The following is a 17,293-nucleotide window of genomic DNA, read 5'->3' on the forward strand; positions in this document are numbered from 1 at the left end:
TCCGCCGGGTACCCGTGGGACCAGCGAGGAGCCACGCCAGCGGGCTGCGGGAGCACCCGCGGGCTGGCAGAGCCGGCACCGCAGCAGCCCACGGCTCCCGGCAGCGCCTGACGGGCCACGCAGCCCCGGAGCCCCCGGCGCCCGCAGGCTCTGCCAGGTAAGCTCCCTCCTGCTCCCGCCTGCACCCGGCGGCTCCTGCGGGGACGGGGGGTACGCTCAGCGCGGCAGGGAACATTGCTGGTACCAGGCCTAAGAAAAGGGAGGATTGCCCAGCTCTGCCCCCTCCTCATCCCACTGGGAGAAGAGCTCTGCCCCCACCCCCCCATGGCTCCATGCCCAGGCTGGCTGGTACCCCCAGGCCCCCCGGGATTGCTCACAGGCCTCACAAAGTGGGTGGGAGGCCCTGGATTCGCCAGCTCTGCCCACCCCTTGCCAGGCCTCCCTTCTAGTTTCTATTCCCTGCAAAGTTTCGTTTTCTCGAGAAACGCTGTCATCGGCTGTCACAGCAGGGCCAGGCAGACAGAGCGCAGAGGAAGGGGCTGGTTTCCCACAAGCCACGTCACTGCCCAAGCACAGCCCTGGGAGGCGCCATCACGGCCAAAGGCACTGCAAGGCTGGTATTTCAGGGACATTTTTAGCCCCATTTCTCAGGGCAGGCTGCAAGAGGTGTCAGTCTCCAACCATGTTCATAACCAGCACGCTTACACTTACTCCGGGGCATCTGCTCACACCCTGGCCCAGCAGAGCAACCCTGTACCAGGCTCCCCCCAGAGCCAAAGCAACTGGCCCTGCTGGCACCTCAGCCAGCCCACAAGCTTCCTACAGAGCTGCCCAGGTGCTTAAATGCTAAATATGCACTTGCTCCACATAATTTTTTCTAGCACCCCCTATTCTCCCATACCCAGTACCTCCCCAAACCACCACCTTGCTGAACCCACCTCTTGCCAAGCCGCGATCCTGGGGAGCACACACTCCTCCACTTCCCTCAGTTACAACCTCTGTACTTTCAGACCTTGCAGGGACCTTGCACAGAGCCCCACAGCTGCCTTTCACGCTGGCGACTGCTCCTTTCACCAGTGAACTCAGAGGCTGAGTGTTGCTGTTGTACCACCACGAGGTGCAGGGATGGACACCTGCTGAACCAGCACACAGCTGAGCTTTCACCTGCAGTAAGAGAAACTTCCCTCCCGCCCCGGGCCCTTTCCCCGTGCCCCTGGCTGACTAGGCCCCAGCTGAGGGATGGTTAGTTGACTGTGTGAGTCTATGCTACCTTTCTGGTGTTACACCAGGCAGGCTTAATGTGTTTCCTCCTGCAGTACAGAACCAGCTATCCCTGCTCCATGGAGCAGGAGCAAGGCAGAACAAGTCATGTATCAGTCCAGGACAGCCCTTTAAAAAGAAAATCTACTGTTGAGTTGGGCAGGGAGCTGAACTGCTTCATGGAAAATCCAGTGAGTGCTAAAACAGATGTGGGAAAAAAGAGAGGGAGAGAGTATCCACCAAAAAAAAAAAAAAAAAAAAAAAAAAAAAAAAGGTAATTAAGAGGGAGTGTGAAGGAACAAGAGGCAGGGAAAGGGAGAGTGAGAAAAAGCAATTAAGCGCATGTGATACTATGCAACCCAGGGGGATACAGTAGCCTTGAGCCTCCCTGGGTTCCAGTGTCTAACAGAAACAGCAGTTAGATGGACACAGCTCCCAGCACACGCTTCTCTAGCAAAGCCCTGTCTCCTTCACACCCACACGCCGAAAGCAGAGGAGCTGCTTTCACGCCGTACAGAAGCGGGGTAGCTGGCACAACCAGGCTTTCAGAGATACAGAAGCTACCTTGGACCGAAAAGGTGGGGAGGGGTTGGGAAAACAGAACAAGTCAGTCTCCTTTAACACAGAAACATTAACTGTAAATCTGAAGAGGGTTTTTTTTTTCCCCCCTCTAGGTTTTTTTTTCTCCTTAGCAGCAAGATTTCCGTCATCAAAAGGCAATGGGTATGTGTTGCTTTCAGCAAATGTGTACTTCATATGTAGCAGTTTGCTTTTTAGTATCTGCAGTTTATGGGTTAATCTCTAGTAAGGAAACTAATAATTACTCTTAACATCATCTTGTGGTTTGTATTGACGTTATCTTCATTTAGCAGAAAATAAAGTCTCAAGTGAGTAAATGATCTACCCAAACCTCTGTAATTTAGAGAGTCCAGCCCCTGTCAGTTCCAACAGCCTTATCACATCATTCCCTTCAAAAAACATTTTGGGTTATTTCTATGACTCCCTTTGAAGACCATTTCCAGACCTCCTTCATGGTTTCCTGCTTAACTGATTTATTACCATTGCTTAGAGCTGCTTTTGACAAACATGAAGGATACTTTTGTCATCAGAACTGATATATTTGAGAAGTTAAGACAGTCTCTTACTGTGACTGGTAGAAAAACAATCTAGCACTCAATGTGGCCAGTTTTGCAAGGATTATAATACTTTGTCAAGCACATTGACATTCTTAGTTTATATTACTAATACATAATTTTTAAATTCTAGATTACAGAATGTTACCTGTGAATAAGTGGGATGAGAACCATGTCCAGCATTGGCTAGAATCTACTGGAATAAAAAAAGAGTATGTAGAAAAACTATATGCAGAAGAAGTGACAGGTCCAGCGCTAATGGCACTGAATGACTCTTTCCTCAGAGGCATAGGTATGAAGGGAGGCCAAATCCACATGTTAATCTGCAAGAGAAATGAACTTCTGCAGCTACAGGAAAATGCACAGCAAGCCAAGCATTCCAGCAGCAAAACGTCTGACAGAACTGATGCACAAACAGGTTCAGTAAGACCCAGAAATGCCCCTGCCCAGGAAACTTCAAGTGCAGACAGCTGTGATCCAGTAGGTAAAACTAGCAGAGACAACACAGCTTCTACTTCTGGCAAGAGGCAAAGGAGAAGTAACAAATCCCAACTTAAAAGTACCGGTGAAGTTTTGGAGCTCAGCAACTGTCGACCATTTAGAAGTCAGAATACTGATTTCAAATATGTGAAAGACAAAGTTCTTGCTCCAGAATCAGGGGTCAGTGATTTAATCACTCCTTGCCATGAATACAAATCATTTGCCACTGCTGCAGAACTGAACAAAAATCAACTGCAATCAAAATTTGCCTGTGAAGTGATACGATTTGCTTCAGCCTGCATGAATATTCGAACAAACGGCACCATACATTTTGGTATCATGGACAGCGTTGAGGATATGGGTTGGAAACATGGACAGATTGTTGGCATAAAGGTCAAAGAGCGAGAACAGTACGTTGATGCACTAGATTATATAGAAAAATGCTTTTGTGAAAACGTACAAGAAATTGCAAGGAAATGCATTCATCCACCCATTTTTGTCGAAGTGATTTCAAAAGACTCTCAGGAACAAAGATTTGTGGTGGAGGTTGACATTGAACCAACATCCTGTTTAGTAAAGAACAAATTTTTTGAAGTGTGTTTGCCAAAATACAATGAAGACAGCCAGAAGGTGATCCTGACAAAGGATCGAGCTCTCTATCAGAGACTAGGAGCAAAGTCTGAACCTGTAAAGCACAACAATCTAGCTACTTTTATTCAGGGTTTACAAGACAGGGATGCTCAAAGAGAAAAAGCTGAGCTCTCCAGCAGAGAAGTACATGCAGAAATACCTCAAAATTTAGGAAGAAAGTTGTCAATTCTACTAAATGATGGCAAAAGCTACATGGATGATTCTCTACGGTACATCCTTGTCACAAACCGATGTGAAAAGGATAATCTGAACTACATCAACTTTTTAATGCACTTGAACATCTTCTGCGTCTTTGACTTTGATGAAGATTCCAATGTGTCAGGACTGTACAGCAAGTACAAAGAACACCATGCAACAAGGTCTTATTTTTTACAGGATTTTTCCAATGAAAGCAAGACTGGCAACCCTCCTTCTCAGAAACATTTGTGCCTGTTTGATCAGACCAGCTGGATATTCTGCAATGGGCGCAATGACTTCCTCGGGGATGAAAAACCTTGTGATGAAAATACATGGATTAGAACAAAAAAAAAATACCTTAAGAAAGCAATTACTCGTATCTGTGATGAAATCCTGCCGAAGCGGTCTTTCATTGTGCTTTTCCTATTGCTATCACCAGTGCAGAAACAACTTGTGGACACTTTTCAGGAATTCTATACAGAGATGAACGGCACTGAGTACATTGTTTGCATTGCAGAGTCCAGAGAAAATTATGGGAAGTGGGCTAATCTAGCTCAGGCATCCTGCAGCATTGAGACACTGGAACAATGCAGTATTGTGGGTATGAAACTAAGTCACATAGATGCCACCATTCAAACAATGCTGCCTTCTACGGCACAACCCAGACATCTGCCAGTTTCCACGAGAGGGCTATGTACACTTCCCTTGCTGGAAGAAGAGAAACTGTTTTCCCTAGAAATCCTTTGTGTTGACCAATGTGATGATATCAAATTAGATCTTTTGACTGAAAAAGAAATACAAGAAATAGAACAAAATTTTTACCGAGGGAGAAAAATCATCTGGGAAAACTTCTGGCTTGCTGATGAAAGACGCTGTGGGGAAATCATTGAACGGGAGGCGTGTAAGGATGCTAGCAAACTCCTAGATGACATTTTACGAGGAAGTGGACTCAACTATTCTGTGGCAAAACTGAAGATATTTCACCATCCTGGAAGTGGTGGAAGCACAATAGCACGGCAAGTTCTATGGAGAAGAAGAAAAGACTTAAGATGTGCTGTTATCAAATCCTCATATTCACCTGCAACTGTTTGTGAGCATGCACTCGCATTTAGAGATTATGAAGAAAAAGAAATCGGTCACTGTCTTCCTGTGCTCCTCCTGATCGAAGATTATGATGAAGACTATTTAGAAGAACTAAGGTATGAGTTAATGGATGCTGTAGCAACTAGGAAAATTAATTCCCCAAGACCTTACTTTATCCTCATGTGCTGTAGGCGATCCAATGACCCTGAAAGGCTTTGCAAGGCTTCTCCACTAGACACAGTTGCTGTCACTCACAAGCTGACGGACTCAGAGAAAAGTCTGTTCAGAACCAAACTTGAAAAACTGAAGCAGAAAGATGTTAAGCCAGAATTCATACTTACATTTGTCCTGATGTGTGAGGAGTTCAATGAAGCGTATGTGAGAGACTTTGTAGGGCACATACTGCAAGGCATAGATCATTCTTCTCGTGATACATGCTTGATGCGTTACGTGGCTTTGCTTAATTTTTATGTACCTAATTCATATGTTTCACTGTCACACTGTGAGGCTTTTCTGGGACTGGGGGTATATACAGAAAGGAAATCAAGAGCATATGATTTCAAAAGCAACCTGAGTGAACAAGCAAGAATGATTTTTATTGAGCTAAGGGAAAGTACCACCTATATTTCTTCTGTTCGGATAATACACTGTCTGGTTGCAAAAGAAATTCTGAATCAGCTTTCAGGGAACGAACCTCAAAGTCAACTTGCAATGACACTTCTTCAGGAAAAGACGCTCTTTGAAAACAGATTTGGACGAGAGGAATTCATAAAGTTTATCAGAGATCTGTTTATTCGACGTGATAAAAGAAGCAAGGGTGACAATACTGACACTCTCTTTTCCCCATTCATTGAACACATCTGTGAAGCTGAAGACTGTGAAAAAGCTATAGCTATTTTAAAAGCTGCATATGAACTCCTTGGAAAAGATCCTTTTTTTGCCCAGCAGCTTGCCAGGCTGCATTACAACAATGAAAAATTCAAAGATGCAGAATATTGGGCAGGGGTTGCAAAATTTCATTTGCCAAACGATTCTTATATTTTAGATACAGAAGGTCAAGTCTACAGGAAATGGTTTAGTTTCACTGTGGATAAAATGACACAGGAGGACACTCCTGAAACTATCATTCAAAAGATAGAGATGGCTCTTAAAGCTATGAAATGCTTCAGGGCTGCGCAACAGGCTGCAAAAGCAGAATGTGACAGTATGAACAATGCTGGCTATTTTGGAGAGGTAGAAGTAGGATGTCGTCTTCTTAGATTTTTATCCACACTCCATGTATTTCACAGAAGCCCAAACAGGGAATATTGTGAGCTTGTGAAATACCTGATCACAGATTACATTCCTAAAGATGTTGAAAAACCATGGGGAAGGCTTCACTCCCGCTTAAAAGGCTTACGCCAGAACTTGTATAATGCTCTGGAATGGATTTCAGAAGACCTAAGCTATTTCCAAACAGATAAAAACCAGGAGAAGGAAGAGGAAGATGAAAAAGATGACAAGGAAGAACAAATTTACAATCCCAGAAAATGGCTAAAAAGACAGACTGAGGTATATGCTAAATTCTTCATCTCAACATCCCTTATTAAGGACAGCAACAGTGGCCCTGAGAGCCAGCTGATTAGACGCATGAATATTTATAAGAGTGGTGGAGGTAGCGTCACTACTATCTTGTCATTCTTAACAGATAAGAAAGAGAATAGGTCAGCTGAAAAGCTAGAAGAGATCCTTAGTTTCTATACAGAAAACCCACTAAAGGACAGGCTAGAGGACAACGATCTGATCAATTATATTTTGTGTCACATCACATTAGCATGCTTAGCACCAGGATCAGCCAAACTTCTTCCAGCGCAAACTCTTCGGGAGCTCAGTGCAAGATTCTTTAAAGCAAAAAAAACATTTCCAGCAAGTGCCCATTTTTTGCTCACCTTGCTGTACTGGCCAGATGAGGCATTAGACAGAGAGCCTCATCCAGAGAAAGATGAAATTCTAAACTCAGCCCTTCAAACCCTGAAACGTTTATATGACATCAAGATGAAAGATGTTCCTACCAGAAAGAAAAGAATCTACACCCACTTTTTTCTGGGAAAGGGTTATGGCTTAGGTAAGATTGTGCACAAAACTAAAATTGATAAATTAATTAGCGGGTCCTTAAACGAGAGGAGAATGAAGTGGCTACATGGAACTGTATGGAATATTGCCAAGATTCGTGACATTCTCAAAAGAGTTTCTGGCTGGACCACGGACAGAAATTTATTTATACGTGGTCACACAAAGGCATTTCCTATCTTGCCACTCCATCGTGATTCAGTACCCCCTGGAAATGAAAATGTGACCTTTTATTTAGGCTTTTCTTTTAATGGTCTTGTTGCATTCAATATTGAGGTTGAAAATAATCCAACTGTCAGCAGAACCTAAGGTATTTAGTACATTAACAGTACCTGCTGTGCTTTTCAGAAGATACAGCACCGAAAGTGTCCTTTGTCACATTTAAAACAGAAAGTGCACTGGCTGAACACCAGGTAGTACGAAAACCACGCTTTACTACAATAACGACCAAATGTCTAAAAAAATTTTAAACCTACTAGTAAAATACACCTTGAAACAGAAGCCTATGATCGTTTAGGAGTCACCCAAATCAAGATTTCAAACTTAAGACAGCAATAATTATAATACTTGCTTGATGACCTGGGAAGTAGGGAGTGAAGAGACCCACTATTTCTCCTCCCTCCCACTATTTGCAGAACTGAGCTCTTGAATAAACAGGTATAGCAGGGATCATTTCCTTCTCAGTTTACAGATTAGGATTTAAAAATAATTTCTGGGTGGTCCTGATCAATAACAGAATTTGCACATTGTAACTGTATGCTTTTTATTCTGCCTGAATTAGCAACAAAATGTTTAAGTGAACTTACAACAAATATACTACACTGGCTGTAACATACTTCGCTCACTAACATGTACCATGTATGAAATACATCTACCTATCAGCTTCAAGCCAGTATCCAGTACAGAAGCACACAGGGAAACTTAAGCATTTTTTAAGATGACTTTGCAAACATCAGGATTGATAAAAAACACGTCTCAAACTTCACATCACTCTTATGTTGCTTTTCCATGTAAATATTACAAACCATATTAGGTGTATCTGTATCTGGGGAGGGGTGCAGACATGTGAGTAAAGACATTGATGACAAAAGATTATTTGTAAATGCTGTTATTTCATAGTCCAAACAATTCCTGCACTTAGCAAAATGTTTTTGCATTATCCAAGAAATGTCCACACAGTATATGACTAAAATTTGCCTACTGCATATATCCAACGCTTGAAAACTGTCTAGCCTGATTTACTAATATGAAAAATGCAAAGGAGCTTGTTGTCAGCACTGTGTTTGCAACCATCATGTCACATTAAGCTTCTAACAATAAAGCCACCTGATATTCTTAAGTTTCACATTGTTTGATACCACTATTGTCACTAAAATTCCCAGAATCTTAAGTTTCAACCCAATAAACAACCTTTAAGAAGAATTACTTATGATTTCTACATGCATTTAATTACCCTACCTGAAGATGTAGTTCTGAAAGTATCAAGGTATGACCTGCTTTTCCATCTTTGGCCAAGATCTCAGCACAGCCAAAAACTGTAAAAGGAATTGGAAGCCACTGTGAATTCAGAACAAACAAAACAATCTTTGGTTTCATCCTATCCAGTCTAAGCCTTCACCTTCCAGCCTCAGAAGCAGAAACAAAGCCTGTGACCGCTGGCCAGGCAGTACTTGTCTCCTTCCCTTGCCTTCAGCCTGGGAGACACAGCAGCAGACTCTTGGAGGCCTGTACTTCTTGCTTGGGCAACCCAGGCTGGCAGATTTCACCTGGGTTAAATGCTTAAGGGTTAAGCACATCAAAGACAGCTTCCCCCAGGATGAACTAGGAAGGCGCACTGGAGGAGCACACCATGACAGCATCTCAACTGCCAAAAGCGAGAGGTGCTGCAGTACTAGCAAATGTCCCCCAGTCCCCTTCCATACAGAGAGCTGGGGGGGCAGGACGTAGCATAAAGAGGGCTTCAACCCAGCACAGAAATAGGATATGCAAATTTACTGAAAGGCATGGGAGCTAAAAGAAAGCATTAACTCCTTAACAGTTTATCCGACCTCCTCAAATGCTGTGGCAAAAGCAGAGCTTTTATTTTCAAAAAGGAACTATTACCATGATGGAAAATTAAAGCCAGACAAGTTGTTTCCTTCAGGCCTGCAGGCACTCGACTCAATACTGTAGATGGCTATCCTCTGCCCTGCAGCCTGCACCACTGCAGGCTCTCGAGTCTTTCCTCTGAGGCCCAAGTAGGGGTCTTGCTTTTCACATACACCCATTTCTACCTCTTAGACACTAAGGGCTTAGATCCAAACTCTTCACCTCATCAGGGTATTATAAACACAATCCTCTCCCTGTGCCCTGCAAAAAAACCAAGCTGCTGAGGCTCGGCTGAGGGCAGAAAGTACAGACCCATCCTTCTTACTCTTTACCCAGTCATATTCCCCAAGAGTCTGATAAATCAAACCTGGGAGTGCTTTAACCAGCCAGGAAACACACAAATACCCTTGCTCTAGCCAGCTTTCAAGACAAAGCAGTTTCCCTGTTTTTCAAATGCCCTGTCAGATTTCCCTAGAGCCAAAAGGGCCAGAGGATTTTAACTCCTGTAAAGAGCTCATGCAATGTAACAATCTTCCCTAAACAGTCCTCTACCTAGTATTAAGCTCCTCCTTATTACACATATACAACTCAAAATGCCATGAATTGCTCCAAATAATGGATTTATCTTCCTTTTACCACCTCTCAGAAATTCATCTGAGTAAACAGTGGTAGCTAAATGAGACCAGCAGGCCTAGCAGAGTGATCCATTCTTGTCCTGTAGAGGAGTTGCAAGGACACACATCTTCGAAGCTACCTCCTCTCTTCAGTGTTTTGCTCTAGAAGGGTTTAGAACAGACCACTTAACAGCATGCCCTCTCTACCAGGTTTTATGAAAATGCTGATTAGATACTTTTCTTCTGTATTCCCCATGGCTCTTCCAACTTAAGTCAAATTTTTTGTAGTCAGTTCAGCAGGACAGCAGACCAGCAGCAAAAGGAAGCTACAGGTTAAGAAGGTGAGATTCATTTGCCTGTCTCCATGTATAAAACACTAAGATAAAGCTCACATGAACAAGTTTTTGCAGTTTATAGACAGTCAGAGAGCTAGTACAAAGTTATTGAAATCTTCACATAAGTGAAAGTAGATTTTGTACTTACACTTTGGAACAGCTAACATTCATTGCAATCATAATTTAAATAGCTCATCAGGAGGAGAAAAAAAATACACAGAAACAGTGGTTCACTTCTGTTTAATCAGAGACAAAGTGGTAGACACACAGTACAGCGTGTATATGTGCAGTGATCCATTCCCGAAGCATACAGTTCAGAGAAGGTTCCCAATGGATGCAAATTATGTTAGATTCGTATTTTCTTTGATTCTTCTTTGTTAACTGAATGCTATAAAATTAAGCTAGTTACTATTATTTGCATGCATTAAAGTGATGCACATACTTACCGGTCTCTCACTTTCTTGAATTAAATTCAACATCAATATTTTGCCACCTGTCTTTTGAAAAAAGTCAATGATCCCATGCCTTTCATACTACTTACAGAAACGCAGCACCAAGTCACAGAAGAAACCGTCATGACACACTAACTTCTGCAGCTGTACTGCTACTGAGAGGGGAAATAATTCAATCATGTGCTTTAAGGTACTTTAAGAAGGTACTAAAACCAGTTTGTAGTCTGGGTTTGCTGCATAGTAACCAGAATCTCTGAAGGGGTGATTCAGAGTAATTAAGCAGAAGTCCAAAGGAAATAGTGCAAAATGACTCACTGTTCCATATATACCATATCAGAACTGGGAAGAAAGACTTCCAAACCACATTAGACTGGACAGCTGCTGTAATGGTTTATCAGAAGTTAAGCTACAACTTAAGATTGCTCGCCTGATTATAAAAGCTCAGATTCCTAGTATTGTTTTGGTCCCATCTCAAAAGAAGACAAATTCTACCATAAAGTACTGTAATAAATTGCCATGGAAAGTTTCACAACAAGATGACATTCTGCCAGAGTTCGTATTAGGATCCACCCTGGACAAATATACCTTTTTTTGATAAGACACTGGAGAACATCACTACCCTTTAGTTATTCCCACTGACTGCCAAGCTGGCGTACGAGTAGCACAGGTCAGCATCCAACCACTGTCAAAACTGCAACTTCACAAAGTAATTCAGCAGCCAAAAGCAACCAGTTACTCATTCTGACTTATTACTGAGCGATGCATGAAGTACCAACAAGGGTCAACCACAGAAATTAAGATGCATATATTCTGTTAATGGGATAATGGCCTTACAGCAAGGTATCCCTATTATTCATGCACATCTGCCATTAAGATTTAAGAAGTCTAGGTAAAGATTAGTTATAAATTTTATTGTACAACTTTTTTTCTTCTATGGAGAAACATCTACACAACATTACTCAAAAATTCGCACATAGCTAGTTTTGCAGACAAAACAATTTAGTGTGACTGACTGAGAACTGGTGTAGAGAGAGGATGACAGGAGATGGGCTTCAAGTGCAGCTATTCTAAAACCTGGGAAGATACAATCTCCTTGAAACTTATTATGTTAGCATTATGAATTCTGCAGTGTCACCTAAGATTTCAAAATTCTAAAATAAACAATACTGCTGGGAAGTTTCAAGTCACTCATGAAACTACTCTAGACCACTCAGATCAGCTGGCAAAACTGAAGTGTCTGTTCAGCTACCACACTAGTATATGAACTTCCCAATACCTAATTTCCATATAATTATTCACCAACGATGTCAAAAGCCCCTCAAAATCACTGTGTGATAACATGCTCTTGAGATGTGAATTAAAGCATGAGGTTTTATAGCTCGTCCAGCTGTGAGAGTGTTATGTACTACAGCACAGTTTTCATCTCCCATGCTAGTATGAAGAGATGAGGTACACAAAACTTAAATAAAAATAAATGTATACAGCTATTCTGGAGAAGGTTGCATCTTTTATCCAATCACAAAGAATCTCTCCTATTTTCTTTTAAGGTGTAAAGTGTTCTATAAAATAAAAATAAAATGTCAAAGTTTCCAGAAGTACGGAATAAAGCAGAAGAAAAAAAGAAGAGAGGCAGAGCAGTAACTCTGGAGTAAGATAAAACAGCTGGGCAAAACCACATTTGTAGGTAGCCTCTGAAGTGCTGAAATGGGCTAACAACAAAAAAAGTCCTGAGGGGAACAAGCTCCTGGCTTACAGGCCTAACAGAGTAAAAATTTGTTGGTAGGAGACAGTAATTAGCCATAGCTAAAGAAAACAGAAAGAAAAATTACATTACTGCTATAGATTCTTATAAACAGAAATGCTTATTCCCCAACACAACAAATACTTTATCCTATAATTGGTTCACGGATAAAACAGCCTCCTTTATAATAGTCATGTTACTGAAGTGACTTCAACACTTTACAGTAACACTGATGGCTATTTGTACTAAATTTTTCTTAAAAGTGCTTGCAGATATTACCTACCCACAAGTGTAGTTAAAACCCTTACAGATCTTCAAAAAAAAAAAAAAAAGTCTAGATGTTCACTCACTACTGAAAACAGTAGTAGATAACAGATACATTCACATTTCAGAGACCAAAATCCCCCTCATGTATTTAAGTGGTATCATTTGAACAAATTATTTCAAATAGGAACATCAGGTACTTACAGATTAAACTAACCTGTACTGGCAGTGCTGTGGAATTTTTCTTCTCTACCAGTAAGTAGCAAATGCTGAAATTCTGCTGCTAGTTAACAGAAACACAAATTGCATTAAACCAAGGAGTTCAACCCATAATTTAGTTTTTCATTAAAAAAGCTGCCGAACTTCAATTACCGCAGTTTGTTGCTTAAGACGACCATATGAAGTAAAGGCAACTATAAAACTTCTTTCAATTTGCCCTTACTTTTCTGATATGTTTCATACATAAGCCAGAAGTTTAACAAGGTAATCTTGGTGCCTACCACAAACATAAAAAAAATTACAATACTTACATTGCCAGGTTCCTTCATTAAACAGTCTCATAAAGTGTGTTTTCTTATTCTAGACTTTACAAATGAAAGAACAAAATGTATTTTCTTCCACTAAAATTTATGGGAAATAAGCTAAAGAATTCAGTGCAAGTAACATATATTCAAGTAACTCAACGAAAAAAGAAGAAAAAAAGCTCTGCATGACACCTTTATCTCAAAGTGTTACATAATTTCCTAAATTGGGAGACAGTGAAATAGCTTCCTTTGGTTGTACAGCATTAATTTCTGGTAATTCAAAACTGCTGTTAGCAAATACCTGTGGCTACTAAGGGCAGAAGTTGGAATTACACACACACACACTTTCTGAAGAGCATCTGGGAACATGGTTAAGATTTAGACAAAATTTAAGAAATAAAATTTGAGATGTCAGAAGCTTGAATCTCATATACAGCAGTTAGCTTACAGAGAGAAATGCTTTAACTGCTAACAGAAGTTTTTACGGAAGCTTTCAAGCTCTAAAAGTTGGATGCTTATTTGTTTTTAATTAAGATGATCCTGGCATTAAAATTCAACTATTTTCCCAAAACTTTTAAACTTCCTTAAATCCCTGAGAAAGAAAAACTTAAGTTCAAGACAGTATTTCTGGAGAGGTTAAATTCACTGTCATTAGAATAGCAGTGTTGCTGACTGCTCCTACTGCAAGAAAGCCCGTAAGAACAAAACAAGTTGTTGTAAACTTGCTCAGAAGGTACAAGCACCTCACTATTCACAATTGTGATCAGGTGTATAAACACCAACCCTCCCAGACAGCTCGTACCATGGACAGTCAATATTGACTCATAAGGATGCTAAGAACAAAGGACTGAGGATAACATCCTGGATCCTGTAGTTCAAGACAGGATATGGCTGTCTGCAAAAGCAGAAAGTTAAAGTGCCCTGGCTTCCTCAGACCTTCCCAAGACAAAAGTAAAAATGCAGTCACTAGACAACAGAATCTACAAATACTGTACTCAAACTGTATTTTCTTCTAGTGAAGCCTTAATGAGAATCTACACTCTGACAATCAAAAGACTACATACAGCTACTGTTTACAGTGTGTAAGAAGACTCTAAGTTTTTTTCAGAACTTCAAGAAGAATGTTGTACACATTACACTTCAGAATCACCTCAGTTCTATCTTGATCCCTTCAAAGGCTGCCTCAGAACTTTTCTTACTCTAAACTAGTATCTACCTACTCTGACTAGTACAGAAAAATATGGTAGTCACTGATAGCTGCATTTTTACAGAGCCCAGTCACCACCATTATTTCACTGGTCTGATTATTTTGATAGCAAGGACACACACTTTTTAAAAAAAAGTCTTCTGAATGTAGCCTATTCCTCAGAGTATTTAAGGGCTACAATCTTTATTAAGCAAGGCACAGAACACATTATGAACTCACACAATTCTAAAGCAAGCCGAAACTTCATGCGTGGTACATACTTTTATTTGTCACATCTCCCATTCACTTTTGTTAAAAACAGTGGGTGCAAATTCACCCAATTTAGCAGAGTACAGTAATTCTTGCCTTTTGAGAAAAAGTCATGTACCTCTCTACTTAAGCTTAAACAAAACAAACAAACAAAAAAACAAACAAACAAAAAAAATTCCCAAGACCTACTTCCATTAAAATATTGCCAGAATTAGAAAATAAATCCCGCAGTCAGTGAGATGTACAACTTCACGATACACAGACTGCTGCAATACTGGAGTGCCAGTAAAAACACACTACTGTCCCTCAAAACAAAGAGATCTTGTTTACAGTGTGGTTTTTTTTTAACTATCACGCTTAGATCTACACAAAGAGGCAAGGAAAAAAACGTCACTAACAGAACTTCACAAAAAGAGCAAAATATGAACCATTTGCAATAGATGAGAATTTTACTAGTGGTTTTGAAGAGATGACAGGCCAGCTGGCCTAATAGCTGAGGAGATACTCCCAGCAAAAAGCATAGAGCCATTATGCCCTCCTTGTGACTAGAAAGGCAGCAGCACTTGCACATGTATCTTTAAGGACAAAACAAAGAAAAAAAAAAATGCACATCATAACTTCCTGCAAATTTAAGGACGAATATTAAGTCTGTGGTAACAGATCAGAGTAACATGAATGTAATCTGCTGAAGCCACCAACTCCTAAAGAAGGAACAAAAAAGACCTGTCCTGTCTAGGATGGAAGTGAAGGATGTGTGAACTACCCACTAGAAGTTACAAACAGTATTTGCAACATAGTCAAAAAAAAGCCAGAGTCAAAACCCCCTTTAATTCATACATTAACACCCCATGGAATTGTCTTAATGTCAAATCCATCTTTCAGACGTAAACAGTGTGAAACTGATCTTGGAATTGTCTAAGAGCGGCTTCAAGAAAAATAAGAAAAAAGATCTATAGCGATGTGGTGCTGAGAAATACTGTTTTGCCTACAAACATGCCAAAACACAAAGAAACAGTTCACTTCCTCAAAAGTATTAGTATACATAGCTTAAACAATGACAGAGTAAAAAGAGGGACTGCATTTTGGAGACATCTTTTCCATGAACATGTCAAACCTAGTTATCCTCAACAAAAACAGGTCAAAGAAGTTTCTCTGAATTCGAAAACTTCAGGATCTCACCAGGGTATCAATTTATAAGATATAACCCAAGTGTGGATTTAAGTAGGGTACTCCACTGGACACAAGACCACAAACATATCTGAATTTTAGCTTTGTGTGCTTGATAAGATGAATGTGAGTAGCTGGATAAAACTACCTAATGCTGCATTGGTCTTAAACGGAAACCGACTGAAGTTCAGTATCAGAATTTTGAAATTTGCCTATTTTCCATTCTGAGTCCCTAAGATTCGGATACTTAAAGCAAGAGTTACAAGCTATATTGCATATTATTTTTGGTTAAATGGTTTCCTTAGATGTTCAAGGGAAACAAGAACTAAGCCAAATGCTCCTATAGACTAAACAGGCGAAACAAATATCAGTTGCAGTAGTGTATCTTGAAATGTTGTTCTCATCTTCACTGTTATCAAGGGTAACACCACAATAAGAATTAGAAAAGCAACACCATGCTCAATAATAATTTGAAATAGTTAACAGAAGACATACCAATTTTCCAGTCAAAATAAGATTATTTAGGGGGACTTTTCACAGGAAAAATGCAAAGAGCAGAATACAAAGAAGAGCACAACAGGAATGTGAGATCCACTCTACTAAGTTTGGAATTACAACTCTATCATTTAGAACTACTGGAAATCACATTGAAGGTCATTATGTAGCAAAATCTTGAAGAAATGAAAGACAATCTGTGCTCATCAAAAAACACCACAGATTTTAAAAAGATCTTAAAAAATTTAGAAAAAAGTTATAAAACTTGACTCCAACATTTGTAAATTTTCTATTTCACTGCTGACAGGCTACAAGACCTCCTTGGACAAAATCTGTTCCTCTGAAGCTAAAGTTGTCTTTAAGTCAACATGTGCAACAGAGTGAGCAGCAACACTAAAGCTTATTTTTCTTCACAAAGGGCAGAATTTTTTACTGTCACTGTGTGACAGAAGGAACTTCAGACAGGCATATACCTAAGCAAATTCTGAATATGCAAGAGAATTCCACAAGGTTTCAAAAAAGTGCTGACTTTCAGTATTGTTGCAACAGACAAAAATACTGACAAGTTTGGTGTATTTGAGCAATTGACAGAAGGTTTTCCCTGAAGCTGACAAACTGAAAAATCTGCAGCTTCAATCTCCCATTCTTCTACTCTACTTTACCAACTTGAATCTCTATTTCTTCATAGGGCTCTACATTAATATTTGTTGTGGTGCAGCTTACATATGCAGCAGTATTAATATCTTAAACTCCTCCAAATAAACTGTACTCTATAATTTAGGCTACACAATTTTGTGACTATAAATGTCACTTACCAGTTAAAACCTAAGTATTTTAAGCACTTCAAAGGATACATCTCCCCAGAAGAGGAAACATTAGTAATTGGTATTTACATGCCACCAGTTCAGAAACTACACAAAGTCACATTACTAAAACCAAAACCAAAGACAGCACAAATGCAATGCAGGGGAAGAGGGGGAGGGGGGCAGTGTGGCTGAAGGACTACCTGACCAGCCTTGAAGGAAACGCGTTCCGTTAAGAGGAAAGGTACCCAAACATCTTAAAACATGTTCCCTCCCCCTAAGACTCTTAAAAACACAACAATAAAAAGATAAATATTAATATAGAGCCCATCTACCAAAAGAGAATAAAAAACCTAAATTAAAATAAATTTAGGGGCCTTCACCAAACTTGCTGCAAGTTTGGGGACATAAATATCCAACAGCCAGAAAGCTGTGAAAGCCCCCAGAATGAATAAAATAAA

General features: G+C 40.3%; 1 protein-coding gene and 1 long non-coding RNA gene across 5 annotated transcripts; one reads left to right on the forward strand and one right to left on the reverse strand.

The window, feature by feature from the left end:
* The first annotated feature begins 82 nt into the window (after positions 1-82).
* LOC104361640 (sterile alpha motif domain-containing protein 9-like) lies at positions 83-8,309 on the forward strand. Of its 4 annotated transcripts, none has more exons than XM_042802450.1 (3): positions 83-157; positions 1,011-1,983; positions 2,527-8,309. In XM_042802450.1, the coding sequence occupies exons 2-3, from the start codon at positions 1,980-1,982 to the stop codon at positions 7,200-7,202; spliced, it is 4,680 nt and encodes a 1,559-aa protein (XP_042658384.1). In that variant the 5' UTR covers positions 83-157; positions 1,011-1,979; the 3' UTR covers positions 7,203-8,309. The 4 variants fall into 4 exon arrangements, with proteins under 4 accessions (XP_042658384.1, XP_032858446.1, XP_032858445.1 ...); XM_033002555.2 differs by having other exon boundaries at positions 89-1,838; positions 1,935-1,983; XM_033002554.2 differs by having other exon boundaries at positions 89-1,169; positions 1,935-1,983.
* On the reverse strand, positions 2,609-17,293 carry LOC116964080. The gene is made up of 3 exons (XR_004408536.2): positions 12,605-17,293; positions 8,352-8,428; positions 2,609-2,716 (listed from the first exon to the last, which is right to left on the reverse strand). It is a non-coding gene; the product is annotated as an uncharacterized LOC116964080 (long non-coding RNA).

The sequence above is a fragment of the Tyto alba genome, unplaced genomic scaffold, assembly GCF_018691265.1.
Source record: "Tyto alba isolate M040663 unplaced genomic scaffold, T.alba_DEE_v4.0 Super-Scaffold_39, whole genome shotgun sequence".
In the NCBI taxonomy this organism is placed as follows: domain Eukaryota; kingdom Metazoa; phylum Chordata; class Aves; order Strigiformes; family Tytonidae; genus Tyto; species Tyto alba.